This window comes from Saccopteryx bilineata, chromosome 12 (genome assembly GCF_036850765.1).
Source record: "Saccopteryx bilineata isolate mSacBil1 chromosome 12, mSacBil1_pri_phased_curated, whole genome shotgun sequence".
Taxonomy (NCBI): domain Eukaryota; kingdom Metazoa; phylum Chordata; class Mammalia; order Chiroptera; family Emballonuridae; genus Saccopteryx; species Saccopteryx bilineata.
This window is the reverse complement of record NC_089501.1, coordinates 45,788,252-45,801,637: the sequence shown is the minus strand read 5'-3', so window position 1 is coordinate 45,801,637 and position 13,386 is coordinate 45,788,252. Positions and strand designations below refer to the sequence as shown.

Here is a 13,386-nt window from a genome sequence, read left to right as displayed (position 1 = left end):
GTTAAGGAGAGAAATAGGAGGAAGAGTATACAAACGAGAATATGAATCCCAGCTATCTGAGTAAATTGAGGAATTATTGTTAGAACAAGAAAAAAGCTAGGCATAGTCTAGAGCTGTATCAAAGAAAAGGAAAGTATATTAAAGACCTTAATAAAAAGATTTCACATTGTAGAATTGGGGAGAAATTCAACGCCTTTTTTATCATCATAATCTGTTACATTTAAAATTGCTCACTGAGGAAGCTGCTGCTGCTGCTGATGTCATGGTACATAGTAGACAACTTAAATCCCTTAAACCCCTGGTGCCTTTTAAGAATAGTGGAGTTAACTGTCTAAAACAACTTGCAGGTCTTTGGGGATCAAATTCCAGTTCTTGAGTGCCGGCTCTTAAAAGGAAGACATGTCTTCCTTTGATCGAGTCATTCATTGACTGATGGATTGGAATGGAAGTAATATATCTGTAAAGTAAACTCTGGGGCAAGATTCATTTTTTTAATCACTAAAGGAGCTCCATTTCTTCTTAATATAGTTCACGTACTCTATTTCATTTGTTCAGTTTATATATTTGGCATTGCTCACATAGCTGAAATATTTCTGGATTCATTTTTCTCATACTTTTGAGTTGCCTTGTTTCATAAATGAAGTTGATGTAACCTCATGCATTACCGGACATGAAATATTTGTCAAGATTTGGCCTAAACATTTGTCTGTCAATGGATACTGGGCAGTTTACCCTGTCCGTATACAAGGACAGTAAGGCACATCTCGTTCCGTGCAGGAGCTGCAGAGGGACATCGAGAAGCACAGCACGGGTGTGGCCTCCGTCCTCAACCTGTGTGAGGTCCTGCTGCACGACTGTGACGCTTGTGCCACAGACGGCGAGTGTGATTCCATCCAGCAGTCCACGCGAAACCTGGACCGGCGGTGGAGAAACATCTGTGCCCTGTCCATGGAAAGAAGGCTCAAGTGAGTTGGGATAGCCCAACCGTTGGGAAAGAGGGAGGACCGAAAAGAAAACAAAACATCAGAGTTGCCGTTTTTCACTATTTCCTTTCGGTTGCAACGTCCAAAGATAGCCTTGGTTTTCCCAGCCAGCCCTTGTCTGCATCTAGTTGGGAAAATAAGTAGATATAAAGGCAATATACAAATAGAACAAGCCAAGTTATGCCGGGCTTAACAGTTTAAATATAATTTAGAAAAAAATATCCCTTTGCTGAATAAGTATAATGTTGCAGAATTGGTGATGGAAAAGAAATTTCTCTCTCATTAAAAATGAAAAGAATAAAGCAAAGGGCTTGTCTTTAAGCCCTTTGAAATTCAAGGCAGTAAAATATAGTGATGTGTTAGGAAATTATCAGAATGATTTAAGGCACATAATCTTTGTTCTTTCTGGGGAACTCTTGAGATTTCAGCTTGATATTTGTCTTGCTGTCATAGGTTGATTTTGATGAGGGTGATTTTGGTGTTGGACTTTAATGGATGTTCGAACCTTGTGCTGTTTTAGCAGAACCTTGGCATGCGTGTGCACCGTGAACATGGTGTTGCACTCCTAAGCTTTCTCACACATTTTCATAGCAGTTCACATTATATGCATGTAATAGTCAAATGGACTAATTCCAAATCCAGAGCCGCAGGATGATGTGTATTTAAAAAAAAACAAAACAAACAGCTGTTTCGTTTCAGCTCAAACAGTTGTCTCTTTTTCACTCCCATCAAATTTGGCTTAAGGCACAGTTATTGTTTGGCACAACAGTGGCTTGTTTGGGCGCCCTTAATCCTATGTCAGGGTTCCGGAGCATAAACTGTCTCAACCAGATTCTGTTCTTTCATTTTTCTGTCTCAGAATTGAAGAGACATGGCAATTGTGGCAGAAGTTTCTGGATGACTACTTACGTTTTGAAGATTGGCTCAAGTTGTCCGAAAAGATAGCTGCGTTCCCCAGCTCCTCGGTGGTGCTCTATACCGTTGCCAAGGAAGAACTGAAGAAATTCGAGGTGATTTATCATTCCAAATCTTTGATCCCTACTTTGTCGTGAGAGCAGCCAGCTGGTCGTTAGTGCCCAAGACATAAACTAGCTGTTCACCCACACACTTCTTGTTCAAACCGCTGGAGGATGACATTGCAGTCATCTTTATTACCACCTCCTAAGTAGGCAAAGAAGGGAGGAAGGGCGTTTTTTACTTTAAGATGATCAGGAATTACAAATGCAATACAAAATAAAATAATGAGGAGGAATTCTCTTAGAAAACAAGAATCGTGACTTTTTCCAGAAAGATCTTGGCCTTCCTTTTATGTCACAATTCTTCACAGGCAACCCATTTAGATGAAAATATGATGATTTTTCCATACTATAAAAATCTATCTTCCAGATATATTTTCTTCATTTACATTAACTTTTACCAAGTGGGAGCATGGATATATATTTTCCAAGTCAGTGATGAAAGAGAGTTGGCCCCGGATTGAATAAAACATTTTAATCACGAGCCATGTCTAATTATAAATGAAGAGCAGTGCTGCCTTTCTTGAGGCACGAAGACTTTCAATTTCATAGAGACAGAAATAGCCGCAACCCAATCATCCTCACAAAGACAAGGATCATCCAATAGCTGCCGCCCATCCCCGCCTGTCTGTGCCGTCCGGGGTCTGCTCTGTCAGTGTGCTGTGCTGAAACTGTCACTCTTTGGCTGCTCCTCTTTTTCACAGGAACCTGATGTAGCATGAAGTTGACCATTTAAAACAATTTCTTTTTAATTTTTATTTATTGATTTTAGCAAGAGAAGAAAAGAGAGAGAAAGAGATCTGTTCCCGTATGTGCCCTGACCGGTGATCAAACTGGCAACTTCTGTGCTTTGGGGTGATTCTCGAGGCCAGGGCAGAAGTTGACCATTTTTTAATTTCAAGTTTATTTTTTTTCTGACCAGTTGTGGCACAGTGGATGGTGTGTCGACCTAGGATGCTGAGGTTCAAGGTTTGGAACTCAGGGTCACAGACTTGAGTGTGGGCTCATCCAGTTTGAATGTAGGGTTGCTGGCTTTGAACCCAAGGTCGCTGGCTTGAGCCCAAGGTCGCTGGCTTGAGCAAGGAGGTCACTGGCTCTGCTGGAGCCCCCCTGGTCAAGGCACATATATAAGAAACAATCAATGAACAACTAAATGCCACAACTATGAGTTGATGTTTCTCATCTTTTTCCCTTCCTGTCTGTCTGTCTGTCTCACTTTCTCTCTCTCTTGCTAAAATAAATAAATAATAAAAAATTTTCCCTGTCGTGTTCCGCTGATAGGCAGACATGTGTACTCATTCATATTGACAACAATCAGTTCTGATGTGTGGGTCCTAAAAAATCATTCTTGGTTACTAATTCTGCCCCAAACTCCTCAAGATGTTAAAAAATAAGAATAAAAATCAAACCAAATCCAGTTGCATTCATTTATACCTTTAGGACATTTACTGAGGTCTGTAATCATACATAGGAAGTTTGGTTGTTGCTCTAGTGAGGCTTAAAATCTAAGAGTCAGGGGTGGGCAGCTATGTGAATCTACCAAAATGTTCAAACACCGTGTGAAATAAGTGTTATTCTATCATCTGAATGTGGATTTGTATGTAATTATACCACTAAGTTCCAGAAAACATGTTTCCTGTCTCAAAGGTTTTTTCTTAGAAACGTCTAGTAAAAAGCCACCACAGTTCTGTAGGAGATGCAAGTCATCCATCCCATGGGGACCCATGCGAGTGAGGAGTTGCTGTCTTGCATCTTAGCACACTCAGCTCCGGAAAGGTTAACACCTTCCATAATTGGCTTATACTGCAAAGCAGATTACATAAGGTCGTTTTCGATGCTATTTTAGGCTCTCAGATTTTACGGCAAAGGTTAGTCATATCTCGTTAGCCCCTGTCATGAATGATTTTATTATTTTATCTTATAGTTAATTTTCTTAGAAGACAAAAATAAACCACACGAATAAAATTTTGTTTGAGGACAGCCTTTGCCTGTTCATTGGTATAAGTATTTAGGACAGATCTGGGAGTGTCTGGGGACCCACCTACAGTGTCTGCCATCATCCAGTGGGAAAACGGGTTCTGTGAAACTTCCAATAATGGCAAAGCAGAACTTTCCTTACCACCTCTTCTTCTGGTGCGATAATTAAAAGTTTTATAGGAAAGAAGATTCGATTTACTAGGCTGAAGGCTCTTAAAGCACCTCTTAGCGGGAAAACCATTTCAGAGGCAGAAATATTGCAACACGTAAGCATGTAATGAGCCAGGGGAAGCCGGACTTTAGGATTTAGATGGGTATAGTCCAACTAATTATACAATTTTTTTGTCTGAGGTCAAGTGAAAATCAGTCACAAGTCATACATAAGCTTGGAAAAAAGAAACACTTTATTTTATTTTGGCCAAATGATCTTATGCTAAGTCTATGCTAGATTGCAGAGAGAAAGAAAAAAGAGTATTTTACGTTCAGAAAGTCTAAACTGTGAGTAGGGTAACCTCAATAGTAAACAGAGGTCACTGCAGTGTAAGGTGCTGCATCAGCTCTAAAATGGTTTACAAAAACTGAGTCATTCATAAGAGCAGCAGCGACAACGAAAGAAATAGAGCACGGTCCAAACATTTTTCTATGTAAAGTTGCTTGTATTTTACTGGACAGCTTTTTATTAAAGTTCATAATAGTTTGCAATTAAAAGACTTTTTGCAAAAGGTGGTTTTAATCTTTTTAATGGACACCAGAATTGAGACAGTTTCTGGATTTTTTAGGAAGTTACATGTTTTTCAAATAAAGACAGTTTTTTATTTTTCCAGCTATCTTTTCTCAGTATTGAGGTTGGGAATCTTGAATATTTTAAACTCATATCAGCATACAAAAATATTTTTGTAATAAGTTGGTTTTATCTGAAAAAATTTTTTTTGGCAGTTATCTTAAAACTTTATTTTATATGTATATATGTAAGTTTTATGTGTATAAGTGTATATGAATATGTTATATATGTATGTGTATTTGTGTATGTATATGTATATATTATATATACCATTCTTTTTTTTTTTTTTTTGCTATTCTGTTTTATATTTTTGATCTGCCCCCTTTCCTTATGCCACACCGATTCATCACTTTCCTTTAACAAGGGGAACTAAGCACTCATTAGAGACTGTCCTTTGCCTGTCTGTGACAGTGTGACTTCCCACTGTAGCCTGCAGCCCAGACGCCATGGTGGAGAGCTCACCCTTTAGGATGTCCCTCACCCGTATGCCTCTCTGTGGTCTTAGGCTTTCCAGCGACAGGTGCATGAGACCCTGACCCAGCTGGAACTGATCAACAAGCAATACCGCCGCCTGGCCAGAGAGAACCGCACCGACTCCGCCTGCCGGCTGAAGCAGATGGTCCACGAAGGCAACCAGAGATGGGACAACCTGCAAAAGCGCGTCACCTCCATCTTGCGCAGACTCAAGGTCTTTGTTATGCCTCTTCTGTTGCTCAGGGGATGGGCTTGGGCCATTTGAACGCAATATTCAAGCACGGGCTCGGTGATTTTATAAGACTGGGATGGCAGGCGGAAGCTCCAGGGTTAATTTATATGGTAAAGGATGGCAGGGTTCTCATTGCTCATTGAGAAAATGGTTTTCCAGAAGCCCGTTGGAATTGGGGATGCCATCTTAGTGTGTGGGCTTCTAAATTTTTTATTATTCTCTTTTCACACCCAGCATTTCATTGGCCAGCGTGAGGAGTTTGAGACGGCACGGGACAGCATTCTGGTGTGGCTGACAGAGATGGATTTACAGCTTACCAATATCGAGCACTTTTCCGAGTGTGATGTTCAAGCTAAAATAAAGCAACTCAAGGTAATAGATTAGTGATTCTTCAGATTATCAGTGTGAAGAAAGTGAAGAAGAAGGGATTTGCAGACCCTTTGGTAAAGAAGATAATTAACTTTTTTTTAAATATATTGGAGTGACATTGGTTAATAAGATTATAGAGATTTAGTGTACATTTCAGTGATACCGAATCTTTGTATTGCATTGCGTGCCCACCACCCTAAGTCAAATCATCTTCTGTCACCATATATTCAACCACCTTTACCCTTTATTACTCTCCACCCCCCTTTCCTCGGTAACCACTGTAACGTTGTCTATGTCTATGAGTTTTTTTTCTGCTTTTCTTATTTGTTCATTTGTTGATTTTAGTTTTACATCCCACATATGAGTGAAATCATATGGTGCTTGACTTTTTCTGCACCATCTAGAAGAGGGGTTGCTGGGTTATATAGTAACTTTATTCTTAACTTTTTGAGGAACCTCGATACTGTCTTCCATAAGGGCTGTACCAGTTTACACTCCCACCAGCAGTGAATGAGGGCTCCTGTTTCTCCACAGCCTCACCAACACTTGTTATTACCTGTCTTGTGGATAATAACCTTTTAAACAAGTGCGAGGTGATATCTTATTGTAGTTTTCATTTGTGTTTCTCCAATAGCTAGCAAAGATGAGCGTCTTTATTTTGGATATTAACCCTTTGTCAGAGTGTTGTTTGCAAATATCTTCTCCCATTTGGTTGGTTGCCTTTTTGTTTTCTTTTGCTGTTTGATATAGTTTGATATAGTCCCATTCATTTATTTATGCCTTTACTTTCCTTGCCTTTGGGGTCAAATTCATAAAATCTTCTCTAAAACCAAGAAATGTATTCTTTATGATTGAAAAAAATTCAAAAAATACAAAAGATATTAAAGAATGACATATAGTGCACTACTCAGAGATAATTACCGATAACATATTACTTTTAATTATTAACTTGATAGTGAGGATATCGAGGATCTTTTTTGGTGGTTGTTTTTGTGGGGTATTTTTTTTCTGATTTGTTTCTAGCACCTTCAAATAATTTATTTGACCTCTGTGTTTCATGTATTCTGTATTCTTAGATGCCAAATTAATTTTAAACGTATTTTATATGCTTCACTATACAATTCAACTACAGTGGCAAGTTAAAAATTTAAATAGGAAGGACATACCATATATTATATAGAAGGATTCTCTAAATGGAAATGTATTTAATAATTTGAATAACTCACAAGGTATCTTATAAGATTTTCTTCCTGAAATAGTTAAACAGATTTAAAAAATATATACTCATGATGCCCATAACCATAGGTTGTTATAATAAAACAATGAAGTTACCCTTAATTGTATATGAAAAAAAAATCATAGAATAGTTAACCCTGGTATTCTGCCCAACCCCTCTCTCCATTCCTCCCACCCTGATTCTCCCGAGTTCATTCACAGGCAAATCCGCATTTAAAGCCTTTGGCAGGAAATTTCCTCCAAGTGGTGGTTGAGTCTTTCCTTTTGGGACTGTGGGAGGCCATAGAATTCATTACTGTCCTTTCTTCTCTCCTTGTAGTCTTTTCATTATCGGACAGTTTTGACTACTCCAGAGTTCATTCTTGTGAATTAAGATGTATTCCTTGAAACTTGTCCCAAGTAGTTTTAACTCTTTTGAACCTTGTAGAATGAGTCTAAATGATCTCCAGAATTCTTTATTTTTCAAATCATTTTAATTCTTAATCCTTCCTGCTATGTCTTTTTTTTTTCCTGAAGTTAGAAGCAGGGAGACAGGTAGACAGGTTCCTGTATGCAACCGACCAGGATCCACCTAGCAAGCCTACCAGGGGGCGATGCTCTGCTCATCTGGGGCATCACTCTGTTGCGGCCAGAGCCATTCTAGCACCTGAGGTGGAGGCCATGGAGCCGTCTTTAGCGCCTGGGCCAACTTTGCTCTAATGGAGTGTTGGCTGCAGGAGGGGAAGAGAGAGACAGAGAGGAAGGAGAGGGAGAAGGGTGAAGAAGCAGATGGGTGCTTCTCCTGTGTGCCCTGACTGGGAATTGAACCCAGGACTTCCACACTTCAGGCTGACGCTCTACCGCTGAGCCAATCAGCCAGGGTCTCTTGCTTGTGTCTTATAGCTATAAAAATCATCTAAGAAGCATTTATGAAATTGTCATTTGCTTGGTTTCTCTTAGTCATACATGATGTAAAATTGAAATATTCAATGTATTTCTTTAAACTGCTATATTTATTTAAGTAGCATTGTAATGATTACAATTGGTTTTTATCAAGGATAACCAGGGCTATCAACTTTATGATGGGTTTGAATGCTTTCCCTGAGATTTTCTGCCTGCACTGTCCATGGTAGTGAATTTTATTAACCAAAGACTCTCTTCTGGGTCACAGAATTTTAATAATTTTATTTCCAACTCATGTTCTAATTTAAAATGTTTTATGTTTTACCATATAAAGTAATAGACCCTTGGCTTATTAATGGCGTATGGTAATTTCAATATACCCTACATAGGTTTTTCCAAATATGCATCTTCTAATTATTTCATGGCAATCCAAGCAATAAAAAATCACCTGAGGCCTGTGCTCCGTAGGCATTCCAGCAGGAGATTTCACTGAACCACAACAAGATTGAACAGATAATCGCCCAGGGAGAACAGCTGATCGAGAAGAGCGAGCCCTTGGACGCGGCGGTCATCGAGGAGGAGCTGGAGGAGCTGCGGCGCTACTGTCAGGAGGTCTTCGGGCGCGTGGAGCGGTACCACCGGAAGCTGATCCGCCTGCCTGTGCGTACCGCGGTTGTCTCGTGCTCATTAACTCTAAAGAGAAAGAATCGTGTGGGGTTAGGCAGCACTGGGCAGCGGCTGAGAACCCAGACGCTGGGCCCACAATGCCTGGGTTCTGGTCCCACCTCTGACATGGGTTGTCTATGTCACTCTCGGCCAATTATTTCATGTATCTTGCCTCAGTTTCCTCAACTGGAAACCTGGTTTTAATAACGGTGCCTACCTGGCAGAAAAGATTGTTTGGGACATGAAATGAGGCTAGATAGATAAATAGATAGAGAGCTTAGAGGAGTTCTTGGTACATATCTTCTATGGAAGATAAAGAAGCTTCTAGATAGAAGAAATGAAAGAGATGGAAGTGAACAATGTCATTAGTTTCTCAACTATGGAGGAAGTTTCATTGAGTCATTTTTCTCTTCTATTTCCCTAATTGATGCTATAATCACATCTGGGTATTGAGATGTTATTATTAGAATATTTGGAAACTTCTGTGTTAAAAGTATATTTTGTATTTGGGATGTAGGATTATAGGATTAAAGAAGGACAGCTAAGGCTTTGTTAGTGATTTCCTTCCGTTCCCGACATGCACCATTGTGTACACGTTGTGTTGCAAGCACAGGATTATTTACCTTATCTTATTTAATTTTATGCCAGTTCTTTGAAGTAGATTTTAATACAATTTCCATTTTTGCAGTGCTAAAACTGAGGCTTTGTTACAGTAATTTATGACGTTTTTAAAAGTGATCACAGGATTCTTATTTATGTGATGATAGGCAGTTTAAAATGATCCCTACTGCGGGTAGGAATGTGACCCAGGGAAGCTTGAACTCTGAGGTCTGGCGAGAAGCAGAGCAAGAAGCATAAGGGTCATCTGGTCGCCGCAGTAACAGAGCTGGTCAACTGCATTTCTAGCTCCCCGACGATGAGCACGACCTCTCTGACCGGGAGCTGGAGCCGGAGGACTCGGCAGCTCTCTCGGACCTCCGCTGGCCTGAACCCGCTGCGGACAGCGCGCTGTCCCCCCAGCCCTCCTCCAACCCTTCCCTTTCACTCGCCCAGCCCGTCCGGAGCGAGCGGTCAGGACGCGACACGCCTGCCAGTGTGGACTCCATCCCCCTGGAGTGGGACCATGACTATGACCTCAGTCGGGACCTGGAATCTGCCGTGTCCAGAACTCTGCCCTCCGAGGATGAAGAGGGTCAGGAAGACAAAGAATTCTACCTCAGGGGAGCTGTTGGCTTAGCAGGTAAGAAAGAGCTCTTCCTATTTGCCAGCCCGAAGCAAGAGAAAAGGCAGTGGTGTTGTACTAGAAACGTGTGAGCTCAGCGGAGTCATCTTCCTCCTCCTCCCACCTGCTCACACTCCGGCGTGCCCTGGAGCTCTCTGTCCACAATGACTAACTTCCTTTCTTTCCCTAGGAAAGTTGTTTTCCTGCCTCAAGGGAATCCATGCTTCCTGAACTTACCTGTGAACTTAGACTGTGCTCTTTTTGCAGATGTAATGAGGGCACATTGGATATCTATGTGATTATCAACTATGAAAGGGGTGTGACCATTGCTTTATGCCACACATACTAGGTCTTACTCTGCGACAAGTGCTTTGCTGAGTACTGGGAACATACTGTTCCTATTCTTACACTCAAGTGTGGGACACGGACAACAAGCAAGACGTGTGTGACGTTAGGGTAGCCACGTGCAGGGGGAGGCGCGGAAACACCAGGGGCAGCTAACCCGGAGCTTTGAGGGATGGCTTCAGGGAAGGACGAGGAGGGGCTGGTCAGGTAGATGTTCCGAGGAGGGGAGGGGAGGGCACCCGTCCCAGCCTTGTGACGAACTCACCAGGCCTTTGTCCATAATGACAAGGCTATAGGTTGGAAAGCTTAGAGTAGACATAGAATAGGTGGAAAGGCAGACCAGGACCTGGTCAGAAAGTAGGCTGTTCATGTGGAAAGGAGGGTGGCTTTCATCCTGAGGGTAATGGGGAGCCACGGCAAGCAAGGCTCTAAGGAAGGAGGCGATATGCCACATGCATATTTTCAACAAACTTGTCTTTTTCTTTTTAAGATTTATTTATTGACTTTAGAGAGGTGGGTTGAAATGAGAAATATCAACTCATAGTTGCTTCTTGTATGTGCCTTGATCAGGCAAGCCCGGGGTTTTGAAATGACAACTTCAGCATTCCAGGTCGACGCTCTCCCCACTGTGCCACCACAGGGCAGGCTGACCCTGTCTTGATGCTATATGTAGGGAAGTGCACTGGGAGAAAAAGAGTCCAAATGGACTATTTTATAATTTTATAATCCAGGACAGATGGATGGTGGCCTGAACTAAAGATGCAGCATTGAAAATAAATTGGAAAGGATGTGAGAAGTCATAAGAAGTCTTCCCCATAACTGATGAGTGATAAAATTGGGATTGAGGCAGCTCTGTGGCACGGGCATCGTGGTGAAAGATGTGCTTTCCCTTCTTTCTGTTTTGTCGTTATAGTGTCGTCTGTAGTTCGGCACTTGGCATCTAAGGCAGCCCAGTTCAATATGTCGCCTCTGGCCACAGGGCGACTGCTGAACACTGACATGTGACTGCGTTGAGATTTGTTGTGTCAGACGCACTTACGTGAATGCACGCATCTCAAAGACTTACACAGAGAATACCTAACATTGCATGTTATACTTGGAATATATTGGTTTAGTAAAATAAATTTTTAAAATTATTTTCACCTACTTCTTAATTACTTTTTTGACTTGGCAGTTAGAACCTTTGACATCACATATGTGGCTCACGTGATCTCTGTTGGCCTCGTGCAGCGCCGCTCTAGAAACTAACTCTCTGGGGCGACATTTCACTTTTGCCTCTTTAGAAGGTGCTGAAACTTGGAGAAGTAACTCAATTCCCCTCGACGTCAGTATCCTCATCGATACAGTGGAAATGACACCCTCACGCACCCAGTAGGGTTGATGTAAGGTTAAATGAGTACGTAACAGTGCCTGGCTCATAACACACTCCCAGTCAGTGAGTGTGAGGGCTCACACTCTGATTACTACGACTCACTTCAGGACACCATTGGTGGGCGTGTTCACACTCCTGCGTGCCCTGGAGCTATCTGTCCACAATGACTAACTTCCTTTCTTCCTCTAGGAAAGTTGTTTTCCTGCCTCAAGGGAATCCACGTTTCCGGAACTTACCTGTGAACTTAGACTGTGCTCTTTTTGCAGATGTAATGATCCCCGAAAGTCCCGAGGCCTATGTAAAACTCACAGAAAGTGCCATCAGAAATACCTCTGGTAGGCACTCCCAGCCACAGCGAGCCCCCTCCCTCCCCGTAACAAGCCTCTGTCTTCTCTCGGCTCCTGTCCCTCTCAGGGCGCTGCGGCACAAGCATGTTAAGGCAGAACCTTCTTCTCTGACGCTGTACCAGGGACACAAAAAACACACAAAACAAAACAACCATTTGGTTGATCAAACCAAAAGTAAGAGTTGAATACTTAAGTGCAGTGAAATAACTTCTGAACCTGTTAGCTGGTGCTCGGCCTCATTAAGTATAGACCTGTGATGTCCATTGACAGCTGAGAACGGGAGACGGAAACGCTGGGTTTTCAGCATTTGTGCCCTAGCGCCTCTTTGACCCTAGCAGCCCTGACTCCATGCCTTTGATGAATCACCCACCTGCCTCTGGCTGGAGAGTCAGGGCTCAGGGCCCTGGTCCAAGACCACCAGCCTGCATCTGTGACCTCGAGCCCACCCCACATCCCCCTGGACCTCGGGGCTTACATGTTAGACAAGGAGTGAGCCCAGATGTTCAGCTCTATGGAAATTTTGTTTAATAAGTCTTACCACGTATAAAATAATATGACATAAAATATGTATTCGATCGTATCTTAAGACTTAGATTTTCGTTTCAGGACAGAACAATTCCTGAAATAGGAAAAATTTTAAAAAGGAAAATGAAATCACTTTCTCTTAACGTTGCATTAGACCAGGGGTCCCCAAACTAGGGCCCACGGGCCGCATGCGGCCCCCTGAGGCCATTTATCCGGCCCCCGCCGCACTTCTGGAAGGGGCACCTCTTTCATTGGTGGACAGTGAGAGGAGCATAGTTCCCATTGAAAGACTGGTCAGTTTGTTGATTTAAATTTACTTGTTCTTTATTTTAAATATTGTATTTGTTCCCGTTTTGTTTTTTTACTTTAAAATAAGATATGAGCAGTGTACATAGGGATTTGTTCATAGTTTTTTTTATAGTCCGGCCCTCCAACGGTCTGAGGGACAGTGAACTGGCCCCCTGTGTAAAAAGTTTGGGGACCCCTGCATTAGACAAACTGTACATGGTTCAGGGTCACTAACGCGGAGGATGGTGGAGAGTAGAGTTTAACACAGTGATGTGGTACTGAGTTGCAGGGTTACTGGGGAACACTTGGGTTTTGAAGGAAAGTATCGTTAGTAAAACGATGACTGCCCGAGTGGGTCCCAGTAAGAGACCTCTTCCAGGTGGACTTCGAGGTCTTTTCTTACAGAAAAATAAAAATTCATAAGGCTTACTAATATTCGTTCTGCTTTCACCTTGTGCTAGCTGCACTCTGTTAATCAATGTTCTTGTTCAAGTCAAAGGCTGCAATACACACACACACACATGCATGCACACAAAATGCACACACACAAATAGTTTTGCTGAAAGGTGTTATATCTCTGGAAGGAGAGTGAGCTAGGAGGTCTAGGCTATGACTAAGAAAGCTGAGAGCTTTCTCCTGGTTTTGAATCAAATTTTGAACAAAAGCCAGTC

At 42.0% G+C, this 13,386-nt stretch overlaps 1 protein-coding gene and 1 non-coding gene across 4 annotated transcripts in view; one reads left to right on the top strand and one right to left on the bottom strand.

Annotated features, from left to right (window-relative positions):
* The window catches only part of SYNE1 (spectrin repeat containing nuclear envelope protein 1), a 445,623-nt gene that overhangs the window by 407,112 nt on the left and 25,125 nt on the right, over positions 1–13,386 (top strand). For all 3 annotated transcript variants that reach the window (XM_066248218.1, XM_066248216.1, XM_066248219.1), the window contains 7 exons: positions 778–965; positions 1,843–1,993; positions 5,263–5,445; positions 5,698–5,835; positions 8,419–8,610; positions 9,523–9,856; positions 11,822–11,890. In XM_066248218.1, coding sequence (XP_066104315.1) covers positions 778–965; positions 1,843–1,993; positions 5,263–5,445; positions 5,698–5,835; positions 8,419–8,610; positions 9,523–9,856; positions 11,822–11,890 — 1,255 coding nt within the window. The remainder of the gene's footprint in view (positions 1–777; positions 966–1,842; positions 1,994–5,262; positions 5,446–5,697; positions 5,836–8,418; positions 8,611–9,522; positions 9,857–11,821; positions 11,891–13,386) is intronic.
* On the bottom strand, positions 7,855–7,930 carry TRNAF-GAA (transfer RNA phenylalanine (anticodon GAA)). The gene has a single exon. It is a non-coding gene; the product is annotated as a tRNA-Phe (tRNA).